Source organism: Rissa tridactyla, chromosome 5 (assembly GCF_028500815.1).
Source record: "Rissa tridactyla isolate bRisTri1 chromosome 5, bRisTri1.patW.cur.20221130, whole genome shotgun sequence".
Lineage (NCBI taxonomy): Eukaryota > Metazoa > Chordata > Aves > Charadriiformes > Laridae > Rissa > Rissa tridactyla.
In genome coordinates this window covers 77,432,764-77,458,433 of record NC_071470.1, presented here as the reverse complement: position 1 = coordinate 77,458,433, position 25,670 = coordinate 77,432,764, and the positions used below count along the sequence as shown (strand labels likewise).

The 25,670-nt window shown below is 42.7% G+C and overlaps 1 protein-coding gene across 22 annotated transcripts in view; it reads left to right on the top strand.

The window, feature by feature from the left end:
• The window catches only part of ANK2 (ankyrin 2), a 239,340-nt gene that overhangs the window by 204,123 nt on the left and 9,547 nt on the right, over positions 1-25,670 (top strand). For 16 of the 22 annotated variants that reach the window (XM_054204194.1, XM_054204193.1, XM_054204189.1 and 13 more), the window contains 11 exons: positions 1,463-1,588; positions 2,989-3,111; positions 4,559-4,591; positions 6,838-6,859; positions 16,784-16,858; positions 19,028-19,159; positions 19,679-19,825; positions 21,138-21,420; positions 23,447-23,732; positions 24,258-24,311; positions 25,497-25,589. In XM_054204194.1, the coding sequence (XP_054060169.1) occupies positions 1,463-1,588; positions 2,989-3,111; positions 4,559-4,591; positions 6,838-6,859; positions 16,784-16,858; positions 19,028-19,159; positions 19,679-19,825; positions 21,138-21,420; positions 23,447-23,732; positions 24,258-24,311; positions 25,497-25,589 (1,374 nt within the window). Of the gene's footprint in view, positions 1-1,462; positions 1,589-2,988; positions 3,112-4,558; positions 4,592-6,837; positions 6,860-9,588; positions 15,346-16,783; positions 16,859-19,027; positions 19,160-19,678; positions 19,826-21,137; positions 21,421-23,446; positions 23,733-24,257; positions 24,312-25,496; positions 25,590-25,670 lie in introns of all 22 variants that reach the window. The other 6 variants (XM_054204187.1, XM_054204174.1, XM_054204195.1 and 3 more) reach the window with 4 other exon arrangements.

Here is a 25,670-nt window from a genome sequence, read left to right as displayed (position 1 = left end):
GTTAGCCTAAAATTAATTCCTGTGGATACAGGCTAGCCTTAAGTTCAGTCCAAGTACCTCATAGTCATTTCTGTGGCGGTCCACGGTGATTACTTAGTTTTAATTGGCTCTGTAGCAAACTGCCAGGAGACACCTTGAATTTTCTAGTTACCGACTTCCTCTTAGAGGAACGTCTGAGTAAAGGTGGGGTTTGAGGGTGGTGGTCTTTGCTGAACTGTTACGTTCCTGAGCCTGATATTAAGCGGGCGTTGTGGGAAAAGGGGAGATAGTCCAAGCCAAAAAGGACAGGTAAATCTCAACTTCCACTAACCCCATAAATGAATGTCGCTAACCAAAAAGGCAGTCAACAGTAGCCACGTCTTGTCAGCATCTTCGCATATCGAGAAGTTAAACTAGCAGGTTTGATTAATATTCTGCTTTACAGAAAAAAAAAAATAAGAAAGTAATTAAATCTGATGCTGAACAGGCAAAAGCTTTCCTACGCGGAATCCAGCAAGCTGCCTGCTCAGTGTAGTTTTTCTGGCTCTGTCAGCTTCCTCGGAAGGGACGACAAACTGCAAGTGCTTTAACTACACGCCTGGCGTAGCCTTCTGCTTAGCATCGTCTCTTTTCCATGAGAATCCCACCTTTAAAAAATTCGTCCTCGCCGTTCCTGAAGCTCTGGCAGGCATTTCTTGTGCAGGGCAGCTAGATAAAATACGGGTTTCTAAAACTGAACAACAAGGCTGGATTTCCGGAAAGTAAGGATGAGACGTTAATGTGTTGGCCGTTTGAAGGGAACAACATCTCCAAAACTGCTAAAATGAGACTGAAACGTGTGGGGGGACAACCCAAAGATGTAGGCAGAATCTTTATATAGGCATTTCAGAGAGGCATTTACCCGAGACCCCTCTTTCAAAACTCTAGGCCATTATAAATCCAGTGAAATAAATAGAATCTACGTCTTTGCTGCAACAGACTGTTGCAAGTACATTAAGCACATAGGTGATCTAATTCAGAAAGTTTCTGCATTGTTTAAAAGGTCCTCTGCAACTTCGTGATATTCCCAGACTGGTTTACTATCCTACCCGTCAAAAGATTTGATTGCCGAAGAAAACATTGCTTTGACTGTTACGATGAGGCCAGGGTAGCTAAAAGTATTACAGTAAGAGCCAATAAAAAAAAGCCAGATTAAAACGTAGATTGAGAATTTGCCCGGGTTCGTGACACTGAATGCTCATTTTGTGATTTATAGCGTCCCGTTGTTGTTACGGAATTAACCGTGTATTCCGTTTGGAATTTAAGAATCTGAAATATTTCCACAGCTTTTAGGTAACTGCGCGTAAAAAACCCTTGGAAATGCAGACAAATCCTAGCAATTTAAGAAATTGCTCAAAGCTACTGTAGAATTAATGCTTAAGAAGAAATCCTGACCGCCTCACTGTGAGTGATTGCTGCTTTGCTTCTTTTTTGTTTCCGATAGGTATTAGAAGGAAAACCCATCTATGTTGACTGCTTTGGCAATTTGGTGCCGCTAACGAAGAGTGGGCAACACCATATATTCAGTTTCTTTGCCTTCAAAGAAAATAGACTTCCGCTGTTTGTTAAGGTAACGTTATAATACGAACTACGGACTGTAGTTTTTAAAATGTTTGTCTCCTCCGGAGTTTACAATAAGCTTAGCAGACTGAAGAACCAGTTCCAAATTATTTTATGAGAATGGATTAAACGTTGACTTGGGTAGTCCGAGCAACCAGAGTTGGCTACCTTTATAAAATGTAATGAGATTTTTCCCTAAATATAATTATCTGTGCCTGTGTTGTGCTACATACGCACGTGTCCACAGCATTCTTTCAGACACCCAAATGGTACTTCTAGGAATCCTGCTCTTTCTTGAATAACCTGAAGAGCGGATGGAGTTTGATCTTGTTTGTTTTTCTGTATCGTGGTTCAATACGGTGCAGGAAAATATGCGGAAACTGCAAAAAAGGGTCAGAAAACAACGTAGAATTGGCAGGAATCTATCAAAATCTCTCTTCCAGCCGTATTTTCTTTTAATTTGCAATTTTATCTATGCCACCGCTTACCTTTGGCTTTGCCTATTTTTCTCCATGGTGGATTATGCAAAATATGTTCGAAACCATGTGCGTCTTGGCATCTAGTATTTTCAGTCTGATGAAGTTAATCCGCATATATCAAATTGTATCATTTTATCAGTTTGGAAAACTAAAAATGAGGTCATGCTTTCAGTTGCATGGCCTCATTTTTTCTCTTCCGGATTGATACGACTTCAGAAAAAATTTCTTCTGGGATATCATACGTAATCCTCCTGACGTTGTGTACAAAAGCTAAAACTACGTCGCCCGTATCTGGAGTTCTAAGTGCTTACACTTGTTCTACTAACAACTGTGAAAGAGATTTTTCTAAGATTCCCTGCAAAATCTTAAATTACGACATGATGTAGTGTCTTTTGTAGGTAATAACGGTCACGCCTACAAATATATTCCAGCAAATTTCTTCATTCCAAGAGTAGGATTTATCAATACACTTGAGAAAACATCTCGCAAGAGACGAAATTTTAAAACGAAAGCGACTTAGTTCCTTTGGTCACCTAATATAAAATAAGTCTCTGTTATGACCATAAAGTTTGGGGACCATTTCAGTGAAAAATGGGTGCTGTGAGTTATCAGAGAAGTCCAATCGTGCTGGAACGTCTCTTGTTATTTTAAGACTGCGATTACAGTGTTGCTGCCCTCTGTAAGTAAATGTCTGTTGTCTAAGCAAGTACGTGCTCGTGTCTTCTCTTGCTTTGACCCACAAATACATCTGTGTGGACATTTACAAACAAGCAGGGCAAAAAAAAAAGAGAAAACACATGATTTTTTTTCCTACGTGGCCTTTATCTCCCACATCTGGGCTCTTTCCGTGAACTAGTTTTGAGTGACGCAAGCCGATCATGCGCTAAAATAGCAAAACAACAGATTAAAATCTGTGTATTTGCTCTGCCAGGTGCGAGACACCACTCAAGAACCCTGTGGACGGTTATCGTTCATGAAGGAGCCAAAATCTACCAGAGGCCTCGTTCATCAAGCCATATGTAATTTAAACATCACTTTACCCGTTTACACGAAGGTACTGTGAAATTATACTGGTCTATAGCCATCAGCATTACAATATAAAGAAGAAATGGGGCAAAATGCTGTTAGAGCTTTGTAGTCAGGTATTTTAAAGAAGACTAAATATCACCCCAGGGCTTTCGGTTTCTTGGGTTTGGTGCCCTTAGTGCCAGCATTCAAAGGTGACATTTTCCCCAGATTCTCTTTGAGGGGTGAGACAGATCTGGGATTCAGTGAGTAGCACTAGGTTCATTTTTGGTTTTACCAAAGATTTCCTCCATTGTCTAACCACGTCGCGTGGGACCGCTCTGGAGGTGAAGTCACCATTCATACCTGTGGCACAAAGTGCGAGGCTAATGTCTGTAGATCACACTCTTCAGGTATGAATTTAAAACGGACGGAAAATTATTTCTCTTTTTTTTTTTTTTTTTCCCATTTGGAAATTTGGAAGTTAATGGGCTTGGCCGTAGCGTTTTTTAGCTAACTGCCTTGTTTATCCGCGGTGATCGTGATAAAAATGTAGCAGATCGGAGCTCTAGAATTCGGAAAGTTTAGAGCAGGGCCAAAAATATTTTCTTAGACTAGATTTTAATATTACGTTGACTTTTGACGCTGACTTTTCTGCCTCCATCTGATCAAATCTTCCAAGAATCTTTGAGTACGTCACATCGTGTAAATGATCTTTCTTCAGAATGTTGTCGTAACAGTTATTAACGTACCTGGGGAAGAAAATGGTCCAGTATCAAGGGCAGAAAAAGGAGAGGAAAACTCTAGTGTGAGTTAGTTTTTCTAAACAACAAGATTGAGACCAGTTGAATTCTCATGCGTCATGGGAGTGCCCCTGGTTTCTGCTTAAGCGTGATCAGATATTAAGAAGCATTTGTTTCCTTAGAAAGCGTCAGTTTATGGCTATTTTGTGATAACTCCGATTTTTTACTGTCCTTGTCAGATTAGCAGCGGCATGCCTTTTAGGAATGTATTAGGCCGTTTGCCCAAAATCTTGCCTGTTGGTGTTCCTTTTTTTCTCTGCGTTTTTAGCTTCTAATATCGTCTTTATTATAGCATTTTTTGTATAATTTGGAAATAACACATCTCAACGTATTTTTAACTTTAAATGGGTAAGTTTCGTAAGGATTTTACGTGTTTATTCGTGCTGGTTTGTGGGTGCAGAAGCGTGCATGTATTTTAAGTTTTGGTACGAGTCAGAATCACAAGAAGTCTAACACCCCGAAGCGACTTTTCTGTTTGTACTGATTCTGTAACCTTTTGTGGTTTTAAACTGACAGTTTAGTTTTGCTGCTTTTTGACATAAGAAATCAACCGCAGAAACGCACTGCATTTTCTTCCTGTCTGTTAAATGTTGTCAGAAGTTATGTTTGCCCGGACTCTTCTCCTAAACACATGTGCATTTTGCCTGCTCTGTTTTCCCCTTCTCTTTTTGCATGGCATTTTGGAACTGAAAGGAGTCAGAATCAGACCAAGAACAAGAAGAAGAGGTAATGTCGCTATAACAGCATGTTATTGCTTATGCGTACTACTAAAATACAAGGCTTGGAAGATGCAATCTGTAGTGAGTCAGGCGTATCAATCATGAGCTCCGCGTTACAAAAACAACGAAGGGGAGCGCACTTAAAAGGGTCTTGCACAGGCTCAGTTTTGGAATTTACTGATTTTAGCTTTCCCTTTGTTCAAATTAAAGTTTTACTGATTCAGATGCACGGATTTGGGAGGTGTAGAGTAGTTCGTTTTGCTTTCAGAACGGGTCCTTAAGAACTTAAAAATTATATTTTGCTCAAGAGCAAGCCGTACAAGGGTATTTTTTTTTAAGCTTTATTCTCCGCAGCACGCAAAAGGGGAAATAGGATTGTTTTTTTCTGATTCTGAGTAACGTTAGAAAAACAGCCCCACATTTTGATGACGTTCCGCTGTTGGAAACAAATACGGGTGCCAGCACTGGGAGAAGACCCTGCTCCCCAAAGACGGTGGACACCTTTTCCATGAACTGCAAAACAAGAGTCCGGAACGTCCCATGGATGGCAGTTTCCTTATTACCATGACAGAAATATTTACTATTTCGGCGCTGAAATGTAGGCGCTGTCAAGTGAAAACGTGGCCAAAGTTTCTAAGCTAATTCCCGCTATATTCGTTCAGAAGGTAACATTCCTCATCAGGTGATCATTTAATTTCCTACCAAAAGCACAAAACTAATTCTTTTAACCTCTAGAATGCTGTTCGTGCATGCCTAGTGAAGGCCCCAAAAGAAGTTTTTAACAAATCTATGCTCTGTAAAAGCAACGTAAAGGATATTGGAAAGCTATTTTTTGAAACGTCGATGTTGCTATATTTTTTCTTATATTTTTATATAAGAGACTAAAGCAGAAAAAGACGAGCTCATGGATGGCTAAAAACACCTCCCATTTTAAATTATTTTCTGTTTCTTCATTTTTATGTTAATAATACGAATTAATACGCTGACGTAATTCCAGACTGATATGGAGGAACTTAAGGGGAATTAAAGTATCCTAGGGATCCTAGTTCACCGTGTAGAGTGAGCTGTGCATCAGAGGAATTTGTTATTATGGATCTGTAATAAACATCGCTAAGTGTGAAGATTAATAATGTCAGCCTGAATTATTCCAAGGCACGTGTCAACATGTAAGTGCCGCCAGTGATGTACTTGTATTCGTTTTCAGTTTTTATGGACAAGCAAGAAGTAGGAACGTCTTAACCGAGGCGGTATATTGCATTTATCTTTACAAAAGAACACTTCTAAACACATAAAACCTTTTCAGCAGTCACCAAAAAAGAATCCGGGGGGCTCTGACGTACGCGGTGTATTGTATCAGCGGTGCTGCAGAGCTGATTTCCGTGCCTCACGGGCACCCTACCGCCCCAAGTTTGTGTGGGAAATCAAGCGTTTAGCGCGACTTCTAACTTTGCGTGCTTTTGCGTTACCCACATTAACCCCACAAAAGCCTTTTTTGGCTTGTGTGGACAAATGATTGTGCTAGCAGAACAGGAAAAAAGGTGAAACTACAGGACAACTTCAAAAATTACCTTATTGGGTTTTTGTAGTCTGACGTTGCAAGTTTTTAATGTTTTTTGGTAGGGGCTGTGTTTGCTTTTGAGTAACGGCAAAAATCTGTATGGCTTTTTCAATTTATACACAAAAATACACTCTGAAAAATCAAAAAGCCGGCCTCTGAGGCCATCACTGCTTCAATATAGGGGTATCAAGTCTGCGGTCATTTCCGTACCTGCTTTCCATCATCGCGGAGGCAAAAATGCAAACCGTGGCCTGAGAATGAATGTGTACAATGAAACCAGGTCTAAAGGCTACTGGTTCCTTTCCAGATGGGACGTATGCCTTCAGATGGCCATATTGGACTTTTTTTTACTTTAGTCAAGAAGAAATAAATTAAGAAAAATGCAAGAACATACCCAGTAATACAAAAGTCTGGGTCCTCTATACTGCTAGTCGCGTTTAGAGAAAACGCATTGCAACATTTCGCATCTGCTGTTGACCGTAACCAAAGCAAAGCAACCATTTTTCTGTTATTAGAAACGCTAAAGAAATCAAGCCATGCTTTTACCATTGTTTTATTAGTTCCGTTTAAGTCAGTGAATCTGTGTGACTCCGTACATCTAGTAGATTTGACTCAACCTGAACTACTTCACTAGTGACTTTATATGTATCGAGTGTATTTGAACTTTTAAATTTCCTCATTTTTTTCTCTTCCAGATTGATATGACTTCAGAAAAAAGTAAGATTCTCTTTTTTTTTAATGCAAATGTTGTAATGCAGTTGGTATGAAAGACGGTTAAGAATAAAGATGAGCATGAGAGAGAGCTAAGCTTTAACTGCTACTGCTAATAACACCTATACTTTAAAAATGTAATAATAATAAATAAAAATAATTTAATACCAGCTTAATATCCAGTTAAATACATTTTAATGTATAAATTAACAAGTAATACAGTTTAAAACGGTTCATCTAAGCATTTACTTTCCTTTGACATCCCTAGCGATCCCGCTATTGCTATTTTGCCTTGTATGAATGCTCATCCTTCCATTTTTTTGTTTTGTCCATTTGTTAACACACACCGTCGCCTCATACTGGAGATAAATGACAGTATCACTTTTAATGAAAGCGTAATTAATACTCCGATCTGTTTCACTCGGCTCACGAGCTACAATCATGCAAAAAAGAGATACTGTCCGAAGTAATCAGGCTGTTTAACCCTCCCCCCCCCCGCCCCTGCCCTTTACTGTGGTGAAATATGGCTGGAAATATGACTGTTAAGCTTGGTGCAGCATATGTACTCTTTGCACATACGGAATTAGTGTTAGAAACTGCCGGTGAGTGGTTCACAATGCCAAAGATCTCCTTTAACGAAGATGCAAATCAAACAAACGTATATTCAGTCTGAAGAGTGTCTCTACCGAGAACTGTTGCCAGATGCAGTGATTTCTTAAATCTGGTTAGGAAAAGAGTAACTTCTGTGTTGTTTCCACTTCAAAGTGCAATGTCTTGCCTTTCTTTTTTTTTTTTCTACATTGCATTTTGAGGGTTATTTATTCTCGACGTACTATGTACATGTTTGGAAAGACAACAGCACCACGATCCTGAAGATCAAACGGGTGATCGTTCCCCTATAACCAAAGCAGAAATGCTTCATCTAGGGAATAAAAGACATCAGGGTGACAAAACAGCTAATAACGTGGTGGGAAATAGCATTCACCATGATTAACGACATTGTTAGCCTCAGATTTTTGCTCTAATTCGTTATTATTTACACCAGGGCAACCAGTTTCATCAAGGTGGAAAAGACACACCCTAGTGTAGCCAGCAGAGCGGGATTTCAGTTGCCTCACGACTCACCTTGGCCGTGGGAAATGGGAAGGGAATTCAAGAGAACAGTAAAACGTACGGGTGAAAAAGGGCTTGAATGCTCCCCTTGCCACGTAATGATTTCTTATTTCACACCCATCCCGAGGAAGGCGGCGGGATGCAGGTTTGGGGAGGTCGCTCAGTTGTGGCCCGTCAGAGACGCATCTAAATTCAACCTAGCGTAGAGCTAGAATTTGTGGTGAATGTTATACTGGGTGAATGAAAATACCAGTCAGGTGGCAAGTTTCGCTACTTCTTCCTTTGGCTTAATGGAGAATTAGTTTGAGAGCTTGCGTTGCTAATTTGACTTTTAGACTGGGAGGCAGAATCGTGTCAAGTTCTACGTGGCGCGCTCCCTTTAAAAGAAAGAAGTACAATTGTCATTTCGAAGCGTTGCGTTCTGTTCATAACTTGCTTCAGTCCTCCAGTGTTTCATTCCGTTCAATAGACGTTTGCCAGTAGTCCTTCCTGAAATTAATAATATTCCCAGCAGGCAGTCGCAGCATAACGGGAATTGCCAACGTCCCCCTTGCCGTATATTGATGGCACAGATCATTCCAATATTTCACCACAGTATGTTTTACAGTACTTTCATGTGTCTTTAATTTATACGATTAATTTTTAGAGCTGTTGTTTTTTAACTGAAGCTACATCCCCAGCGGCATTTCAACACCTTTGCTTTGCATGGAAATAACTTGCCTTACATGAATTGTACGTATGTGTCTAGTGTGACTGTCTCTGATTTTTGGTTGCCATACATTACATTTTTTTAAAACTTTGAAATCACTTCTGAGTTGATTCACAGTTTTTTTCTTATTATCTCTCCTTTTCTTCTCTGTCTTCTCTTTCCTCAGTCAATTCATTAGTTGTCAATGAGGATGTTCCAAGGAAAGGACCATGCCTCTTAAAACAAAAGAATGTTTGTTTCATTGTTTAGGTGTGAAATCCCCTTAGATGAAATGCCGGTTTGCAGCTGATTCAGATCTCGACATATTTGATCATATTTTAGATTACTGCAGAATTACTTCTAACTTTTTATTTTGGTCATTAAGAAAAACAAAATGTTACCGCAATGTTATTCTGACAGTTTGCTAACACTGGCTTTCTCTTAGAGGAAATCGACTTTCAATCAGTTCTAATGCTTTCCCCCTTTTTTCTTGTTTATTTTTATTTGAACATTGATCTGTAACATCTGAACAATCTTGAGATGCCTCTCTTTGTGTAACTTCACTGTGTTTCTTCCGTTTTTGATTTTAAATTTTGTTGTTGTTGTTTTGGATTCTTTTTTTTTTTAGTGGTGTCCTGATTTGGTTTGTTACAGCTTCGATAATGTGTGTGTGGTTGTGCTATAGTGATCAAGTCAAGCAAGTTATTTCCTGCCATTTTCCTTTTCAGTTTGGTTTTTTTTTTTTTTTCCCTCCCCCCCGTTAGCTTTGCTTTGCTCTTGTACCCTCAGATCTTGTGGATCCACCATTCCTGGCCCATTTTGTTGACCTTCCTACCACTGCAACCAAAGACTGTCATTTTCAGTCCTGATTACATTTTCCAATCTCTATTTTTGATTTCCGTTTTACTTTCAATGTTTTTCATTCGCATCAAAGATGACGAGACAGAATCTACAGAAACTTCTATCCTGAAAAGCCATCTGGTTAACGAAGTCCCTGTACTAGCCAGTCCAGACCTGTTGTCTGAAGTTTCTGAGATGAAACAAGACTTGATCAAAATGACTGCCATCTTGACAACTGACCCTTCTGATAAATCAGGCTCCATTAAGGTGAAAGATCTTGGGAAACCCGCTGAAGAAGAGCCAGGAGAGCCTTTTGAGATAGTTGAAAGAGTGAAAGAAGACTTGGAAAAAGTAAATGAAATTCTGAGAGGCGGCTCCTATACCAGAGAAGAACATGTTTTGCAGAAGTCCCTTTCCAAACAAGAACTTGAAGAAGAAGAATGGGTCATTGTCAGTGATGAAGAAATTGAGGAGGCCAGGAGAAATGCTCCTTCAGAAGTCAGTGAGCCTCCCTGTGTAGAAATCAGGGTAGACAAAGGGACAACAAGAGTAGAGAAGCCAGACATGACAGGAATGGTAGATTACCTTACAGAGGATTTAAAAACATACGTTTCTCTTCATGAGGTACAGCCACAAGCCTTACAAGAAGACTTAGTAGAAGAGAGGTTTGAGGCTGTAGTAATAAGCAGGGATTCTGAAAAAGAAGGCCAAGAATCTCCGACGACTGAAACACGAAGTCCCCAGGAGCAACAGAAGCCAGCCTTAGACATTAAAAAGCCAGTGAGGACAAAACTAAGAGACAAGCAAAAGCCAAAGGAAGGCAAGATGCACAGCAGTGAAGAACAACGAGGACTAAGGAAGCCAGCTCCAGGTGAATCACTAGGTGAGGAGCCTGGCTTAACACCAACAGCTGCTCCTGAGGCTAAAGCTGTATCCCCTGTTATAGAGGAGACGCCTATTGGCTCAATAAAAGATAAAGTTAAAGCTCTTCAGAAACGAGTGGAAGATGAACAAAAAATACGGTCAAAACTCCCTGTCAGGATTCAAACAAGAGAAGGCACTGCTGAAAAGGCTTCTAAAAAACCGGCACAAGTCAAAAAACCGGTAGCGCACAAAGCACAACCCCCCGTTTCCCCTTCTTCTAAGACAGAAAGACTTGAAGAGACCATGTCAGTTCGTGAACTGATGAAAGCCTTCCAGTCAGGTCAAGACCCATCCAAGAATATATCTGGGCTGTTTGAGCACAAATCTGTCAAACAGAAGCAGCAGCTCCCTGAGAAGGAAACGACCCAGAGAAAACCGATTTCTTCACAAAGTGAAACGAAGCGAGCGTCAAGCCACAAGACAGACAAGACGGACAAACAGAAGGACAAACAAAGCACCGTATTAAAAGCAGAGAAAGAGCCGCAATCCAAAAAAGGCAAAACGCAAATTTCTACCGTCAAAATTACCAAGAAAGCTGTAGGTAAAGACCAGGTGAAAGAGCAGAGCAGCAAAAAACCAACTGAACCTCTCCCTCCAGTATTTGATGATGAAAGTGCCAAAGACGCGGCGGCTGGGAAGGGCAGGACTTCTGATGACCAAGGAGGTACTGACTTCCAGATCAGCCCTGACAGAAAAACCTCGACAGACTTTTCTGATGTCATTAAAGAAGAACTGGAGGATAATGACAAATATCAGCAGTTCCGACACCTTTCAGTGACTGAGGAGGGAGAGCTTAACTTGGAGCAGGTCCTGACCAGTCCTTTCAGTGTCGCTTTTCCCACAGAGTACGTGAAAGATGGATTCCTTCCTGCTCTTTCTCTGCAAAGTGCTGCTTTTGATGGCAGCTCCGAGAGCCTTAAACACGAAGGTGTGGCTGATTCTCCAGGTAGTCTACTTGACGGAACCCCTCAGATCAGCTCTGAGGAGAGTTATAAGCATGAGGGTCTGGCCGAGACTCCAGAAACAAGCCCTGAAAGCCTTTCATTCTCACCAAAGAAAACCGATGGGCAAAATGAAGAAGCTAAAGGAGCAGCTAGAGCACACACAACAGCAGAAACACGTTCTCCGAAGGAACTCTCTCCAAAGGAAGATGAAAAAGGTATTACTGAAAGACAGCTAGATGCTGTTGCTGAGACTAGTAAGTCTCGTTCTGACCATGTATCAGAAGAGCTTGTACCTACAGCCTCTGAAGAAGAGGCTGATAAACTTAAAGAAAGTAGCGCAGCTTCCATTATGAAAGATGTTAGCAGGGATAAAGAATCCAGAACCACTGCACATTTCACTCAGTCTTCTGAAACACATGACACTGCTTTAGAGAAAGAAAAAGATATAACCTGTGAACGCCGTGTTGTGGTTAGAAGTCCCCAGAAATTGGAACTTTCACTTACTAGCCATGATAGTGAAAGCTTTAGCCCAGTTGCAGATGACTCTTTGGCTGTAAGTCACAAAGACTCACTGGAAGCAAGCCCAGTGCTAGAAGATAACTCATCGCACAAAACGCCTGATTCTTTGGAGCCCAGTCCTATGAAAGAGTCTCCCTGCCGTGATTCCCTTGAAAGTAGCCCTGTAGAACAAACAGTGAAGGCTGCTATTTTGGGGCAGGGTCCTCTTCAGTCTGTTCTTAGCAAAGGAGAAACCTGCCCAGAGCTGGCATCGGTGCGTTCCAGGATTCTCCGTGACCCCGAGGGAAGTGCTGACGATGACAGTCTAGAGCAAACATCCCTCATGGAGAGTTCAGGGAAAAGTCCCCTTTCGCCTGAAACTCCTAGTTCTGAAGAAATTAGCTATGAAATCACACCTAAAACCGCGGACTCACAGGCACTGTCAAACATCCCAAAGTCGGCCGTGATCCCTGAAGTCAGTGAAGAGCCAGAGGACGATTGCGAAAGTGAGCCAAAGAAGAGATTCACCCCTGAAGAGGAGATGTTTAAAATGGTGACCAAAATCAAAATGTTTGATGAACTAGAACAAGAAGCAAAACAGAAGAGGGATTACAAAAAGGATTGCAAGCAAGATGACTCTTCAGTAGTTGCTGATTCCGAAGCTGCGCGTGAAGCTGGAGAACCGGAGTCAACAGCTGTAGAAGAAAAAGATATACCGACGGTGGTGATGTCTGCAGATGAATCCAGAAAAAGTTCTTCCTCTTCAGAGAGTGAGCCGGAATTGACTCAGCTAAAAAAAGAAGCTGACTCCGGCCTCTTAATGGAGCCTATGATCCGAGTGCAGCCATCCTCACCATTGCCATCCAGTGTTGACTCCAGTTCTAGCCCCGACGAAGCAGGGTTCCAACCCATCGGTTCGAAGCAATGCTCTGTCAGGATAGGCGCAGTTAAAGCGGAACAGGATAAGCCGACAGAAGATGGCAAAGAGGAACCGCTTATCCTTGGGGGCAGCCGTAAGGCTTCCACGAGAGAATCAGGCACTTGTCATTCTGATGGTTGCGCACCAGCAGAAACTGAGGCGTCAAAATGTGACAGTAGGGACGGTGGTGAGCCAGTTAGTCCCAGTGCCCCAGTCACGCCATGTGGGGGCACTCTGTGTCATTCCGTGGGTGGCAGTTCTCAAAAAGAAGTTGGCGTTGAGTCCTCGCTAACGCGACAGCAGTGTGAAAAAGATGTCAAAAGCACTGCGTCGTTCGCAGTTTCTACAGGAGCTGTGTCTGAGGCAGCAGCTGGCGGTTCTTGTGGGCACAGTACCACCGGGTGCTCTGTACCACAAGATGCCGAACCGGCTGAAGGTGATACCCCTGACCATTCTGCTTTGGGAAGCGACTTGGGGAAAGCAGATGCAGATTTTGAAACATCTCAAAGAGATAGTCGCGCTGAGGAGCCCTTACCAGAGTACTCATCCCTTAGCACTGAAACAGTGGAACCCGAAAGTTGCGTGGCAGACGCTGCTGAGAGTAGTGCTCCTTGTGTAGTAAGCCCTTACGAAAATGTGTCTTCTGAACATTTCTTTCCTGACTCTGAAAGTGAGGTAGGATCTGGTAGAAGTCTGCTGTCTAGGGAGAAGTATTCTATTGAGGAAGGAAAAGATCAGAGTGGTGAAGCTGTATTTAGCGGAGACACGGGTAGCGAATATCACCCTTCAGAGGAAGTGTATATGGAAATAGAGCCAAAACCAGAGGATGCATTTCAGGAGGCGTCACAGGGGTCTTCAGCATCGGATTCCACAAAATTTGCTGAATCTGCCCTTGAGGATGTAACAGATGAAACAGAGAAGTTGATCAGTCGGGTTGTCATCACTAAAACTGATGTGGATTCTGACATGTGGAGCGAAATACGTGAAGACGATGAAGCTTTTGAAGCTCGGGTGAAAGAAGAGGAACAAAAGATATTTGGGTTGATGGTGGACAGGCGATCACAAGGCACGACGCCCGATACAACACCGGCCAGAACACCCACCGAAGAAGGGACGCCACTTAGCGAACAAAATCCTTTTCTTTTTCAGGAAGGAAAGTTGTTTGAAATGACTAGAAGTGGAGCCATTGACATGACCAAAAGGAACTATCCAGATGAAAGCTTTCACTTCTTCCAAATGGCGGAGCAGCCTCAGGAAGAAGTTGCTCTGTCGGAAGAAGTGAAAGAAGCAGCAGAGGTGGATTCTTCTAAGCTGGAGAGCTCACCAGATGCATTTCCACCTTCAGAATCGGAGGACTCGGATATACGAGAAAAAGACACGTTGAAATATTCGCCCCCAGCATCTGAGTCGAGTGATAAATCAGAAGAGATGACGGGCGAAGGTGTCAGCATAGGCACCGCAAAAGCAGATCTCAAATCCAGAATTCCGATTAAAATGGGTATTTCAGCTTCTTCAAAATCACCAAAGAAAGAAACCGCTGCCTCTGAAGCTGAGCCCCTCTCCACAATGGAGACTGACACGGTCGATAGCAGTCAGGTGCCTTGCCCTATCTCTCCTGAGCAGTCTGTGGTAGAAGACGAATTAGATTTTTCCAAAGTCACTAGATTAGTTTGCTCTGAACAGGGTGATGAGTCCCCAGACTCCTCACCGGAGGAACAAAGGTCTGTGATCGAAATCCCTACTGCTCTAATGGAGAGAGTGCCTTCTTGTGAAAGCAAATCCAAAATCCCTGTAAGAACAGCCGCTGCTGCATCGCAGTCCTTGGAAAACGAGAGCCTTCCCGCAGACGTCTTCCTAGACAGTTCGCAGTGTGAAGGAAAAGACGAGCAAGCAAAACCAAAGTCTAAAATTCCCGTCAAAGCGGCTTTCCAAAAAGCCGAACAGCAACACACATACGCAGACCCATCTGCCCGCAAGCTAGAGTCACCCAAAGCTCTTGACGTGACAAGCAAACTGCCTACGAAACAAGAGAACCGAAGTAAATCTGAATCCGATGCAAGCGTTCCCACGGACCCAAAGGCTAAACGCTCGATAAAAGCTAGGAGTTACGCTGAGGCAGAAGCAGAGACCAGGGAGAGGGAGAGAGAGATGAAGCTTGAGCTAGACTCAGATGAGGCAACAGCAGCAAGACCCAAGGTATTTTCGTCGCGGTTGCCGGTTAAAAGCAGAAGCACTCCAGGCTCCCGCAGTGCTTTTAGTCCCACAAAAGAAAGTAAGGAACACTTCTTTGACCTTTACAAAAACTCCATAGAATTCTTTGAAGAAATTAGCGATGAAGCTTCTAAATTAGTGGAAAGACTCACGCAGTCAGAGAGAGAACAAGAATTAGTTTCAGACGATGAAAGCAGTAGCGCCCTAGAAGTTTCAGTTATTGAAAATGTGCCATCCAGTGAGACTCAGCAGTCAGTTCCTGAAGACATCTTTGACACCAGACCCATTTGGGATGAGTCTGTAGAGACTCAGATTGAACGTATCCCTGATGAAAATGTCCATGACCATGCTGAAGGTATTTGCCAACGACTGGGATTCCCTGTGCGACGCATGTCATGAATTAAAACTTTTTTGGTTTTTTTTTTGTTTTGTTTCGTTTTGTTTTCTTTGGGGTGTGTGTGCGCGTACGTATGTTTGTATACACGTGTAATCTGTGTGGCATTTTCTTTTAAGCTTTTGGTGGTTAGTTGTGTATTACTTTTTTTACACCCCCCCCCCCGTGAGCCGTGTTTGGTTTTTTTGTGTTGTGTCTGTGTTTTTCTTGTCTGTGAAACAATCTCAAGATTGCAAACCGTGAATGCTTATGGGAAGTGTTACCTTAATAAACAAAAACGCTTCTAAAAATACGTATTGTTTTGCCATTAAACTGATTGCTCAGGTCGTGCATATTTTGGCTTTTGGCTTTCCCTGGCCCTAGTCTTAACTATTGCTTTTTACTAATAATAAAATATTTAGGCATTGATTGAAACTGAGACAGGCAGATGCATTTTCCTTGGAGTTGTTACACAAAGAAGTCCGCAGAATTCTTAAACAATTAAGTTTGTCGTGTTTCTTTTTTTTTTTTTTTTTGACAATCTGCGTCTGAAAAGAAAACCCTGTCACCGGTAACTTCAGTACGAGTTTCCGGGCGTTTGGTTTTCCTCTCGCCTGCTTGCGTGCTGCCACTGAGTAGCCACGATGGAAATCCATTAGCTAAAACGAAACGTGCCAGATATCGTTCAGGGAAAATCAAAACTCAAATCCCGCCATCCTCAAATTAGCTTTGGGGGTGGGAGGGACAGTCAGTCTCACTGTCACTGAAGTCCGTGCAGGCTGGCGAACGAACGTCTGATTTTTTTCCGTGCCTTCGTTGTAAGCGTTTCGTATCGCTCCCTAGGTGAAGGGGTCAAAAGACACTTAAATTAAGAATATCTCAAATACAAACCGTGGTACGAAGTGCCACGTGGACTGTTTGAACAAAACTTTCCCCACAACAGAAAGAACATAAGTAGAAGCACCAGTCCGGATGAATTTTTCAACGCTGGCATTTACTAAGGAGGCATGGAAAATTATGGCTTCGTGACTTAGTTAAAAGTCTTCAATTTAATGGTAGAATAAAGTTTTAGAATGAAATGCTCGGCCAAAATAGGCGCAGTAGGCACTTAGTCCTTGTTTAGTTTTTCCACACGAAAGCCTGATTTTCTAACGGAAAATGTGGATAGTCCTGTAGTTCCTTGTGCTTTTTGAAAAAATCAAGCTTTTTCCTTTCTTTTTTTTTTTTTTTTTCTTTTTAAGCCGGGGCTTTACAGTCCTCGCTGTAGTTGCCCGCTTGTAACGGCCCATCCGCATTTAGGTTGCCGCGCTTAGGAAAAAAAAAAAAAAAAAAAAAAAGAAAAGCACTTTCCCCTTCCGGGGGGCTATGAAAATGGTTTTTAACTTGTAAAAGGCAACTTGTGGCTCTCTTTGACCTTTAGATCAACAGGATGATCAGGAAAGGACAGAGGAAAGACTGGCCCACATTGCTGATCATCTTGGATTCAGCTGGACAGGTAAAATGCATGTCGCCTTCTCCGGAGAGAAAGGAGGGGAGCGTTCCTCCCTCTTTCCACGTTTCCTTCGGATGATTTCCTGATTATCCAAAGATGTTTTATAGAAACGTTTCCGTAGCTTACTGTCTTCTGGTTATTAACATTCCTGTTAGGTAAGAACTCCGATGGCAGAGGTAAGGCCTCTGCGCTTGCTGTGGCATCTCCGGAGGGAAAACTCCTAGGACGAGGGAGTTGGCATACGTTACCTTACTCTTTCTTGCAAAATGCGTCAACTTTGGCTAAAAGATACAGGAATACATGAATAAACACCGCCTGCGTTCTGGAACTCCTGGGCTGGAAGGCCACCGTGGGGCTAAAGGCCATCAGCTTCTTTTCTACGGAACTGTGCTGAGGGAAAAGGGATAAAAAGGGACCTGTTTGTAACAATCACCTTAATAATGTAGATTTAGTAGATCTGAGCCAGTTAACGGTACTGGGGACAAGTGAAAGTAACACAGAATGAAATGCAGATGTCTGTCACTGAAAATCAGCTCAAAAGCGTTTACGCTTTTGCGATCCAACCCCACCCCCACACACAAAAAAAAAAAAAAAAAAGAAAAAAAAATGCTGCAAAAAGAAATTAAATCAGGTGTCCACTTTTTTGTGTCTGTCCCCGGAGCAGTACCACGCTCCTGAAAGCAAGCAAGGCTCTAGGAGCTGAAGAAGAGTTGTATACCGGAGAAAAAATGCTAACTCCTTGTAAATGGGCGATTGTGCTCTATGCTGGTTTTATAAGCTTCTTCAGAGTATATGCAAAATATCAGTGATTCTTTGGCTTATGTTACTCACCTCTTCCTTCCCTGCCTTCTGTTTCAATCCGTAGAGAAGGCTGGGAGCACGTGTCGCTCATCCCGACGCGGATTTTCTTGAAATCAGTAGGACTTGGACCTGTGCGATGTCACAGATTAGGAAGGAATCTGCTGAAAATTCATTATATAAATGAACGGACAGTTCTGAAAACAAAGCTAGAAAAAAATAAAAATGGCTACTCGTCAAAGTAGACATTAATGTTTTTATAGCATTTGAGAGAGAGCGGGGTAATACAGCTGCGTAAATACGCCTGTCTTACCTTATGGTAAAGGTTGACTATCGTCACGATTGCTGTGTCAAATGTTACTTTGGGGGATAAACTAGTGGTGGTTTTCTGTTCAAACTTATTTGGCCACCTAAGATTTGAATCTAGCGTGTAGTTACTGCACATTTGTTGGAATTCCCAGCTGCACCAGTTTACGGCAATGAGGTTATCTGGGGTTTGCGGTCAGGCTTCCCTCCGCCCTGGTAAAACGTGACACCCCCCAAAACCAAGTCCATGCCACGATAGCGATAATGACAGTGGAATAGGATGTAATCCTTCTCCGTGAAAGAAGCAGAAATATGGAGACTGGGAATAACAGTAGGAACCTCACAGATTCTCCGTGGCTTTAACTCGTGTGTCGACCTACATCAGCAGCTGCGTTGCGATTTGGTGATGGCAGAAGGCTGCCCCTGGCTCTGGATACAATTAGGGTGTTACAGAATATTAAACCTTTTCCCTTTTCTGGGCTGCAGCCTGAGCCTATGCTGCATCAGAAAGACATGGGTTATTCTAGTTTTGCGTTTTCGGGTTTTGGTTTTCAGCCGTAATTCGTAGACGTTTACTTTTCTTTAAGTGAAACAAGTCCAGGGGAGCCGTAGTTCTGCTCTTTAATCTAGGCCCACAGAATGCCATTACTTCAAATTAATTCCTTTACTAGATTTTGCTCAAAGTTTCTGAAATATTCAGCGTTTCAGAGAGAATCTGCTGAGCGTGGTGCTCTAGCCAGGAATATTTTTCTCGGCTCGTGCTATTTCTGCGGCTGCACTCCGTTTGATGGCCTGTCGCTGCTAAATTTTGTTGGCAGCGTTGTGCCTCTGACAACTAGGAACGGTAGACACAAGAAATAAAAGCTCACGCAGAGCCGTCACTTCGGGCCATAACACGTTTCTGTCGTTTCCGATAAACTTACTGTTTGACAATGCCTCTAAATATAACACAAGGGGCAAAGAGAAATCGGTTCCGGAAAAGTTTGTAATCCGCTTGGCTGCTGGCAGCCGTAAAATAGATGTCAGGCGGGGGAAAAGACTTTTTACAGAGATGGCTTTCTTTTTCAGAGCTAGCAAGAGAACTGGATTTCACAGAAGAGCAAATTCACCAGATCCGAATTGAAAATCCTAATTCACTTCAAGACCAGAGCCATGCACTCCTCAAATACTGGCTTGAAAGGGACGGGAAACACGCAACAGGTTCGTTTCCAGCTATACTGCATGTTACGGTCTCCAGTTTGCTAGTTGAGGTGACAGATGTGTGTTATAATCACACAAAAAAAAGAAAATTCGGGTAAAATTGAGGCTGTAGAAAGAACAACCGCGGATAGTACTTCATTTTTTTTTTTAAGCTTGTCTGTATAACGTGGCGTATCGCAGGATTCTCGGAGAAAGTAGTTTAATCGTCTTCATTTGAGGGCAAGGCGGAACATCTTACGGCAAAGAAAGAGTGGAGAAACACCGCGGCCTCTTCTTCCTAAATTGAAAAATGTTTGGGGAAACAAAACAGGTTTATTAAGACAAAACCCAAAATGAGTAGTCATTTTTGTAGGCAGCCCTTTTTTAGATTTTACAGAGCAATGCTTCTAAATGCATCTGTATTTTGTACATGCCGTTATGTTGCTGAGTGTCCTGTGTACGTCCTTTGCACGCAAAATAGAAGGGAGAGAGCGTGTGAAATTCTTAACTCGGCTCCATGGTGTCGTTCTGATGCCACAGATACAAATCTCACCCAGTGTCTTACGAAAATCAACCGCATGGATATCGTTCACCTGATGGAGGCCAGCGGCATAGACTCCGTGCAGGTCCACGGCACTCGCACCTACGCCGAAATCGAACAAACAATCGGACTGGACCATAGCGAAGGTAAACGGCTCCCGCTCCAGACTGCCCAGGTTATCTCGTCTAAGCGCTAGCTTCTGTTCCAAAATGTTTGACTAGGACAATCTGTCGGATTAGCACTAGAAACTCATTTTGGAAGCACAGATAATACAGGTGAATGCAAGCACGACACCACACCGGTCCCTATTCCACCAGGTGTAAGATCTCTGCATTCTTAGAAAACTTAGAAAACTGATTCTTATAAAGCAAATAAAGGAGCGTTGTCAGAAACTACTGCAAATACTTACGCCCACTTTGTTGGAGGTTGGGTTTTGGTTTTTTTCCCTTATACAAGTACTTTCTTAAAAGTTAAGAAGGTTGCATTAGGATTTGACCAAGATTGGTAAAAGGAAAACTGCTTCACCTTTGGGTTCAAGTATCCAGGGTGCTGTAATTCTGCTATGATGCTGTTGGATTTCTCAAGTTTAAAAGTTCCGTAGAAACACCGAAAGAAACACCTCCAAATTCTGTGAAATTCTTTTCTGGAAGGGATACTTTTACATCCTTAACTTAGTATCGAACTAGTAGCTCGGTAAAGTATTAGGCAGCCGCAAATGTCCCATCTTTAAGAAGATGTAGGAATGGAAGGTTGTTTGCTGTGATTAGCATTCTACTGTCGCAACCAATTAGTTTTAGAACATAACCTCCATGTCCAGCTCAAATTCAGGACAAGCAGTTACGTTTTCCCCCAAAGCTATTCTTCAGAGTCAGTAGGTTCCTAGGGAATGTGGCTAGTAAGGAAAAACAGAAGCCTAAGCTTGTGACTTGTAGCCTGGGGAACAGAAACGCAGGATATTTTTACGTTTTTTGCAGAATGAGAGGCCTTGCTTTGGGATTGGGAGTTGGGGGTGGGTGGATGTGTTTATAGGCTTTGAAGCACCTTAATTAGTTCTTGCACCTAGTCCTGTATGAATTCCGTTGTCCATACTTGCGCAGTTATTTTTTCGATAAGCAGATAAATAATTGATGGGGGCGGGGAACGTCACTAAAACCTATCCTGATCCGCTGGAAAAAACCCATTGCGAATCTTCTGTCGTACTTGGAGGTTTTACTCTGGGTAAATTCCTGGGTAAATTTTGTTTTGCCTGTTACTGTCAAGATTCGCTCTTTGGCAATAGTAGCGAAGAGCCAGTGTTCCTTCAGCTACCTGGGGAGGTTGTGTCCTCTCCCGCTCGATGTCTAAAAATTCCAGGTGGTGCGTCCCATCCAGGGATTTTAAATGCTCCCAGAGAAGGAAAAGGACTTTCTGCGTTCTGAGGAGACTCGTAATGACATTTCTCATCTCTGTTTTTTAAAGGGTTTTCTGCGCTGCAAGAGGAACTGTACAGTTCAAGGCACAAGGAAGAAGAACAACATAGACTATCTAAAGACAGCGAGCCAAGCGAACACCCTCCTATTGTCTCCGAGGAAGACGTCTCTGGCAGTTATTCTCCTTTTCAGGACTGTACTCCCAGGAGTGAGGCAGAAGCGTCAATGGCTGAGCTCCTGAGACAAGCACATAAGGAACAAGTAGAAGCTGAATTCTCAGGGAAACCCCAAGAGGTGCCAGGAAAACCATCTACTTCACCACACGAATATTTGTAAGTGTCGAAAGACCAGGAGGAGACCTACGTGGAACGGATTATCTCTCCTCCGTGTAACAAGACGATTTTACAGTTTTCTTTGAAACGTACGAACTCGCTAGAATTTTCCTCCCAATTGTGTGCACCGGTTCATTAGTTCCTGCCGCAGGTTTGGCTTTTTAATCCATGTGGAGGAAGCCTTAAGGGTTGGGAGAGAAAGTCAGTTTGTCACTGTGAACGCAAAGCGGTAACCTGTCCTAGTACATACGAAAGAAGAGAGGGATAATGTAGAGGTGGGGTTTTTTTTGCAAACTGTGTATATTTTTCGGATGTTAGATGGCAAGTAATGTTAAACTTAATGGAATTAATACTAGAGGGGCCTTTCTTCAACTTCAGGATGGCTTTTTCAATTGAGGCAAAAATTTTCCCAGTTAATCATTACTTATGAAACTCATAACCATATGTTAGGAATTAGATTTTTAAAAATGCATTTCAGATGGCCAAAGGAAGAGAAACAGGGTTTTATACAGCCAAGGCAAAACTACTTGAGCGAAGAATTCATGATAAAGTATAGATTTACAAGACCTGCTCAGCAAAGCCTTGAATTCTGATTTAGGGCTGTCAGTGGCGTTGCTTTCATTTGGAAAGGAACCTGAAAGAAACCTAAAAAGGGTCACGTATCTTTCTTCCCACCATCCCAAAACAGTTTTGATAATCTGGCTTGTCAGGCCACACCTGGAATACTGCCTTTAGTTTTGGTCCCCGCTATGCAAAAAAGATGTGGCCAGACTGGAGAGGGCCCAGAGAAGGGCCACCAAGATGACCCGAGGCCTGGGAAGCCTGCCGTGTGGTGAAAGGCTGAGAGAAGTGGGTTTGTTCAAGGCTCAGGGGAAACCTTATCACCACGTTCCGGTAGTTAAAGGGTGGCTACAAAGAAGACGGAGACTCCCTTTTTACAAGGAGTCACATGGGAAAGACGAGGGGTAACGGGTACAAGTTACTCCTGGGAGGTTCCAGTTGGACACAAGAGGAAAATTTTTCCCAATGAGACCAATCAGCCCTTGGAATAATCTCCCCAGGGAAGTGGTGGATTCCCCAACTTTGGACGCTTTTAAGGTTCAGCTGGAGAGGGCGCTGGGCCATCTCGCCTAGGCGGTGCTTTTGCCAAGAAAGGTTGGACCAGGTGATCCTTGAGGTCCCTTCCAAGCTGGTAGTCTATGATTCTTGGATTCTACGATACATGAAAAGATAAAAGTCAACCTCAAAAGGAGATTCTAGATGTTGAAGTGGGTAATGTTTTCACAGTTAGTGCAAATCAGAAGTGAACCTTCTCAAGCTAGCATCAGAGTTACAAGGTTACTTGATAAAACTCAGTTAAATAAGAGTTAGCTTCATATTTGAAGTCACTATTATTCACCCACACGCAACAGGAAAATATTGCGCGTAAATATGCTTTAATATACGTATTACCTTTATGTATCTTACCTATTAACGTATGTAATAGTATGTTTAAATAACTTGTGGCAGCAATTAAATCATAGTAATGTTGAACAGTGAAAATAACAATTACAAACGAAAATAAGATCCTCTACTAAATTTCTGTTTGGTAAGGCTCCAGAATTCTACAGAGAAGTCGGTCTGTCCTCACCTGCAGCTGTATAGCTCGTAATTAATGTAATAGTTGTTTCACATCCATCTGTAGCGATCCAGTCTCTTTCCCCCAAAAAATAATAGGCGATATGTAGATTTGTGAGGGCAGAAGTGACAGCAAAGCTCACATGAATCCTGCACAAAGACCGGGTTTTGCAGAATTGGGTGCAACGTTTGGACATCCATTTGGAGATTTTCTTGGTTCGGAAGGATGAGAGGGATTCCTAGCCGGATTGCTCTGTAGTTATTGTCAAGGAGTGTCGGTTAGTTATTTCTAGACTTTGCTAGACGACAGACGGGATAACGATATTTAATCGGTGCATAATGTTCCATTTTTGGAAATTGGAAAGAACCGCATAGTGGTAACTTCTTCCCTTGAACTTGTAATTCCCAGTGTCACAACTCCAGGAACAGAGCACTCCACAGCACCCGTGACTGCAAAAGCAGCAAGCGAAAAATCTGCGCGCTTCAGTGCGGCGAAGGACGAGAGAGAAAAACCATCCCCACGGCCCCCACCATCTGCTCAGAGGGGGGACTCTCCCATCATCCAAGAGCCCGAGGACCCCCAGCTCCAGCAGGATGACCCCTCTCCAAGGAGAAGTAGTCTAGTGATAGTGGAGTCAACCGATGAGCAGACAGAAAAGTTGGGAAGAGGCTACGACGAGGAATCTTTAGAAAAGGTAAATAACAACTTTGCCTCCAAGTAATTGACGTAAAAGAACAAGCTTTATGTCTCGCTCATTCCTTAAGATGAGAATATTTTCAGTCGGCCTAACTAATCCCCGTCTGCAACTGAGTCTTTTCTCCTTTCCTCTGCGGTTGTAAGGGCTAGCTGTAGTCATTTGTGTAGAGGTTTTCAAAGCTGAAGCAAACCCCGGATCCTAAAGTCTAGACTGTAATTCTGGTTCTGCAGCCTTTATTTGTCCTTTGGTCTGTGACAGTTACGTCCGTGCGTGCGGGAGAGAATGAGTGTAAAATACAGGTGCAGAAACAAACCGTGTACAAGTGAAAGCTGAAAAGCAGATGTAATAACGTTAAAAGCTCATGAAGGGAGGCGAGACTAGCCGAGAGCAGCATGAAGAGTGACGTGAAAGATAACCGTAGAGTGAGTGAGATGGAGAAGAGGTAGCAGGGTGTACGTTGCAGAGCGCTAAGGATGTACTGGGAGAAAAGAACTTGAGAACGGTCTTTTATGTCGCATGCAGGCAGTAAAGAGAAATGAGACAGGAGATGGAAGAGAAGAACAAAAATTACGTGAGGTAGGTCATTGGTTGTGTAAGACGAAGGAACTTACTGCGATGTTTGCAGAGGGGAAGGTGTCAAGAGGCAACGAAAGCAAGCGACTATATGGCTCTTAGTGGGGAATTTAAATTACTTGGCAGATAAAGGTTTAAGAATAAACAGCTTTCTTTGCCTGTTCTAAGCGGAAGAAAAGGAGAAGGCATAATTGGGCAGGAAATTAGTTTTATCGGGGAATTTAGAGCAGAGGAAGCGCTGTTCAACTTAAGGAGAAATTGTTTCCTGTTTTGACATTCACCTAGAGACGGGCTCTTCTTTCTTTGCTGTTTACGTTGCCAAATGTACCGCCTCTAGAACAAAGAGTTTCAGAGCTCTCAGAGATCTCAGGGAAAGGCTGGATGTGAAATGTGTAGGATAACTCAGAAGTCGAAAGATTAGCTACAACGGGACTCGATTCGATGGCTGCCGTGGGAAAGGCTGCCCGCAATGTACATTTTCCCTCCAATTCTTCTTTATTAAAGTAAAACAGCAACAACAACCAGTGCCACCCAAAAGAAACACACCCCCCTATTTATTTGCCTCTTTCTGTTGATGTTTCCCAAGTAGTTCTTTTCAGCTTCCCTTTGCCTTCTGACCTCTTCATTTAAATTTTTAATTCTTCCCTGTGCAGGAGAGAGAACTTCAACACTTGTTACTAATTTTTCTTGGTCTTTCCAGTGTCGAGGCTATTGATACGTTGTCCTCCAGTTAAAAATATTTACTCCTACTGTCTATATGCTGTGTTATGTACATGGAGGATTAAACGGCTTTCGTATAATTTTCTGTGTAATTAACGCAGAGCCCATATGCAATATGGATGAATTCCACAGTTGGTGTTAGCGATACCTTGTAGTCCACCTGCAATGACGACACGCCACAAATTTCAGGCTTGGCCCTGGCAATCTTAAGAGCAATAAGACCACTAAGAGCATCCTATAGAGTCAGTACCTCAAAGGTTCATCCTTCTTTTTTCGATGTGCCTAACAAACAGATAACGTATAGTCAAGTGGCCAAAGCCTCCCGTCAGTGTTTCGCAGATTAAAGGTCAAAAATCCTAAAAGTAAACATTTTTGGAAGCGAAGATGGTTTTAGATGAAAACAAGACAGAATCTCTAAGTACTGCTAGTACCAAATACAACAGAGCACTGCTTCCATGCTTCCACTAGGAGTTAGCAGAGGAGTTAGGTGGGCTGGAGGTCAGCTCGGACGAGGACGAGATGGTCACTACCAGGGTCATTCGTCGCCGGGTGATTATTCAGGTACCGAGCGTTGAAGGATTGCACGAGCCTGTGGTGACTGGGCCCTGGTAACACCGTTCGGCATGCTGCCGAGACCACCGC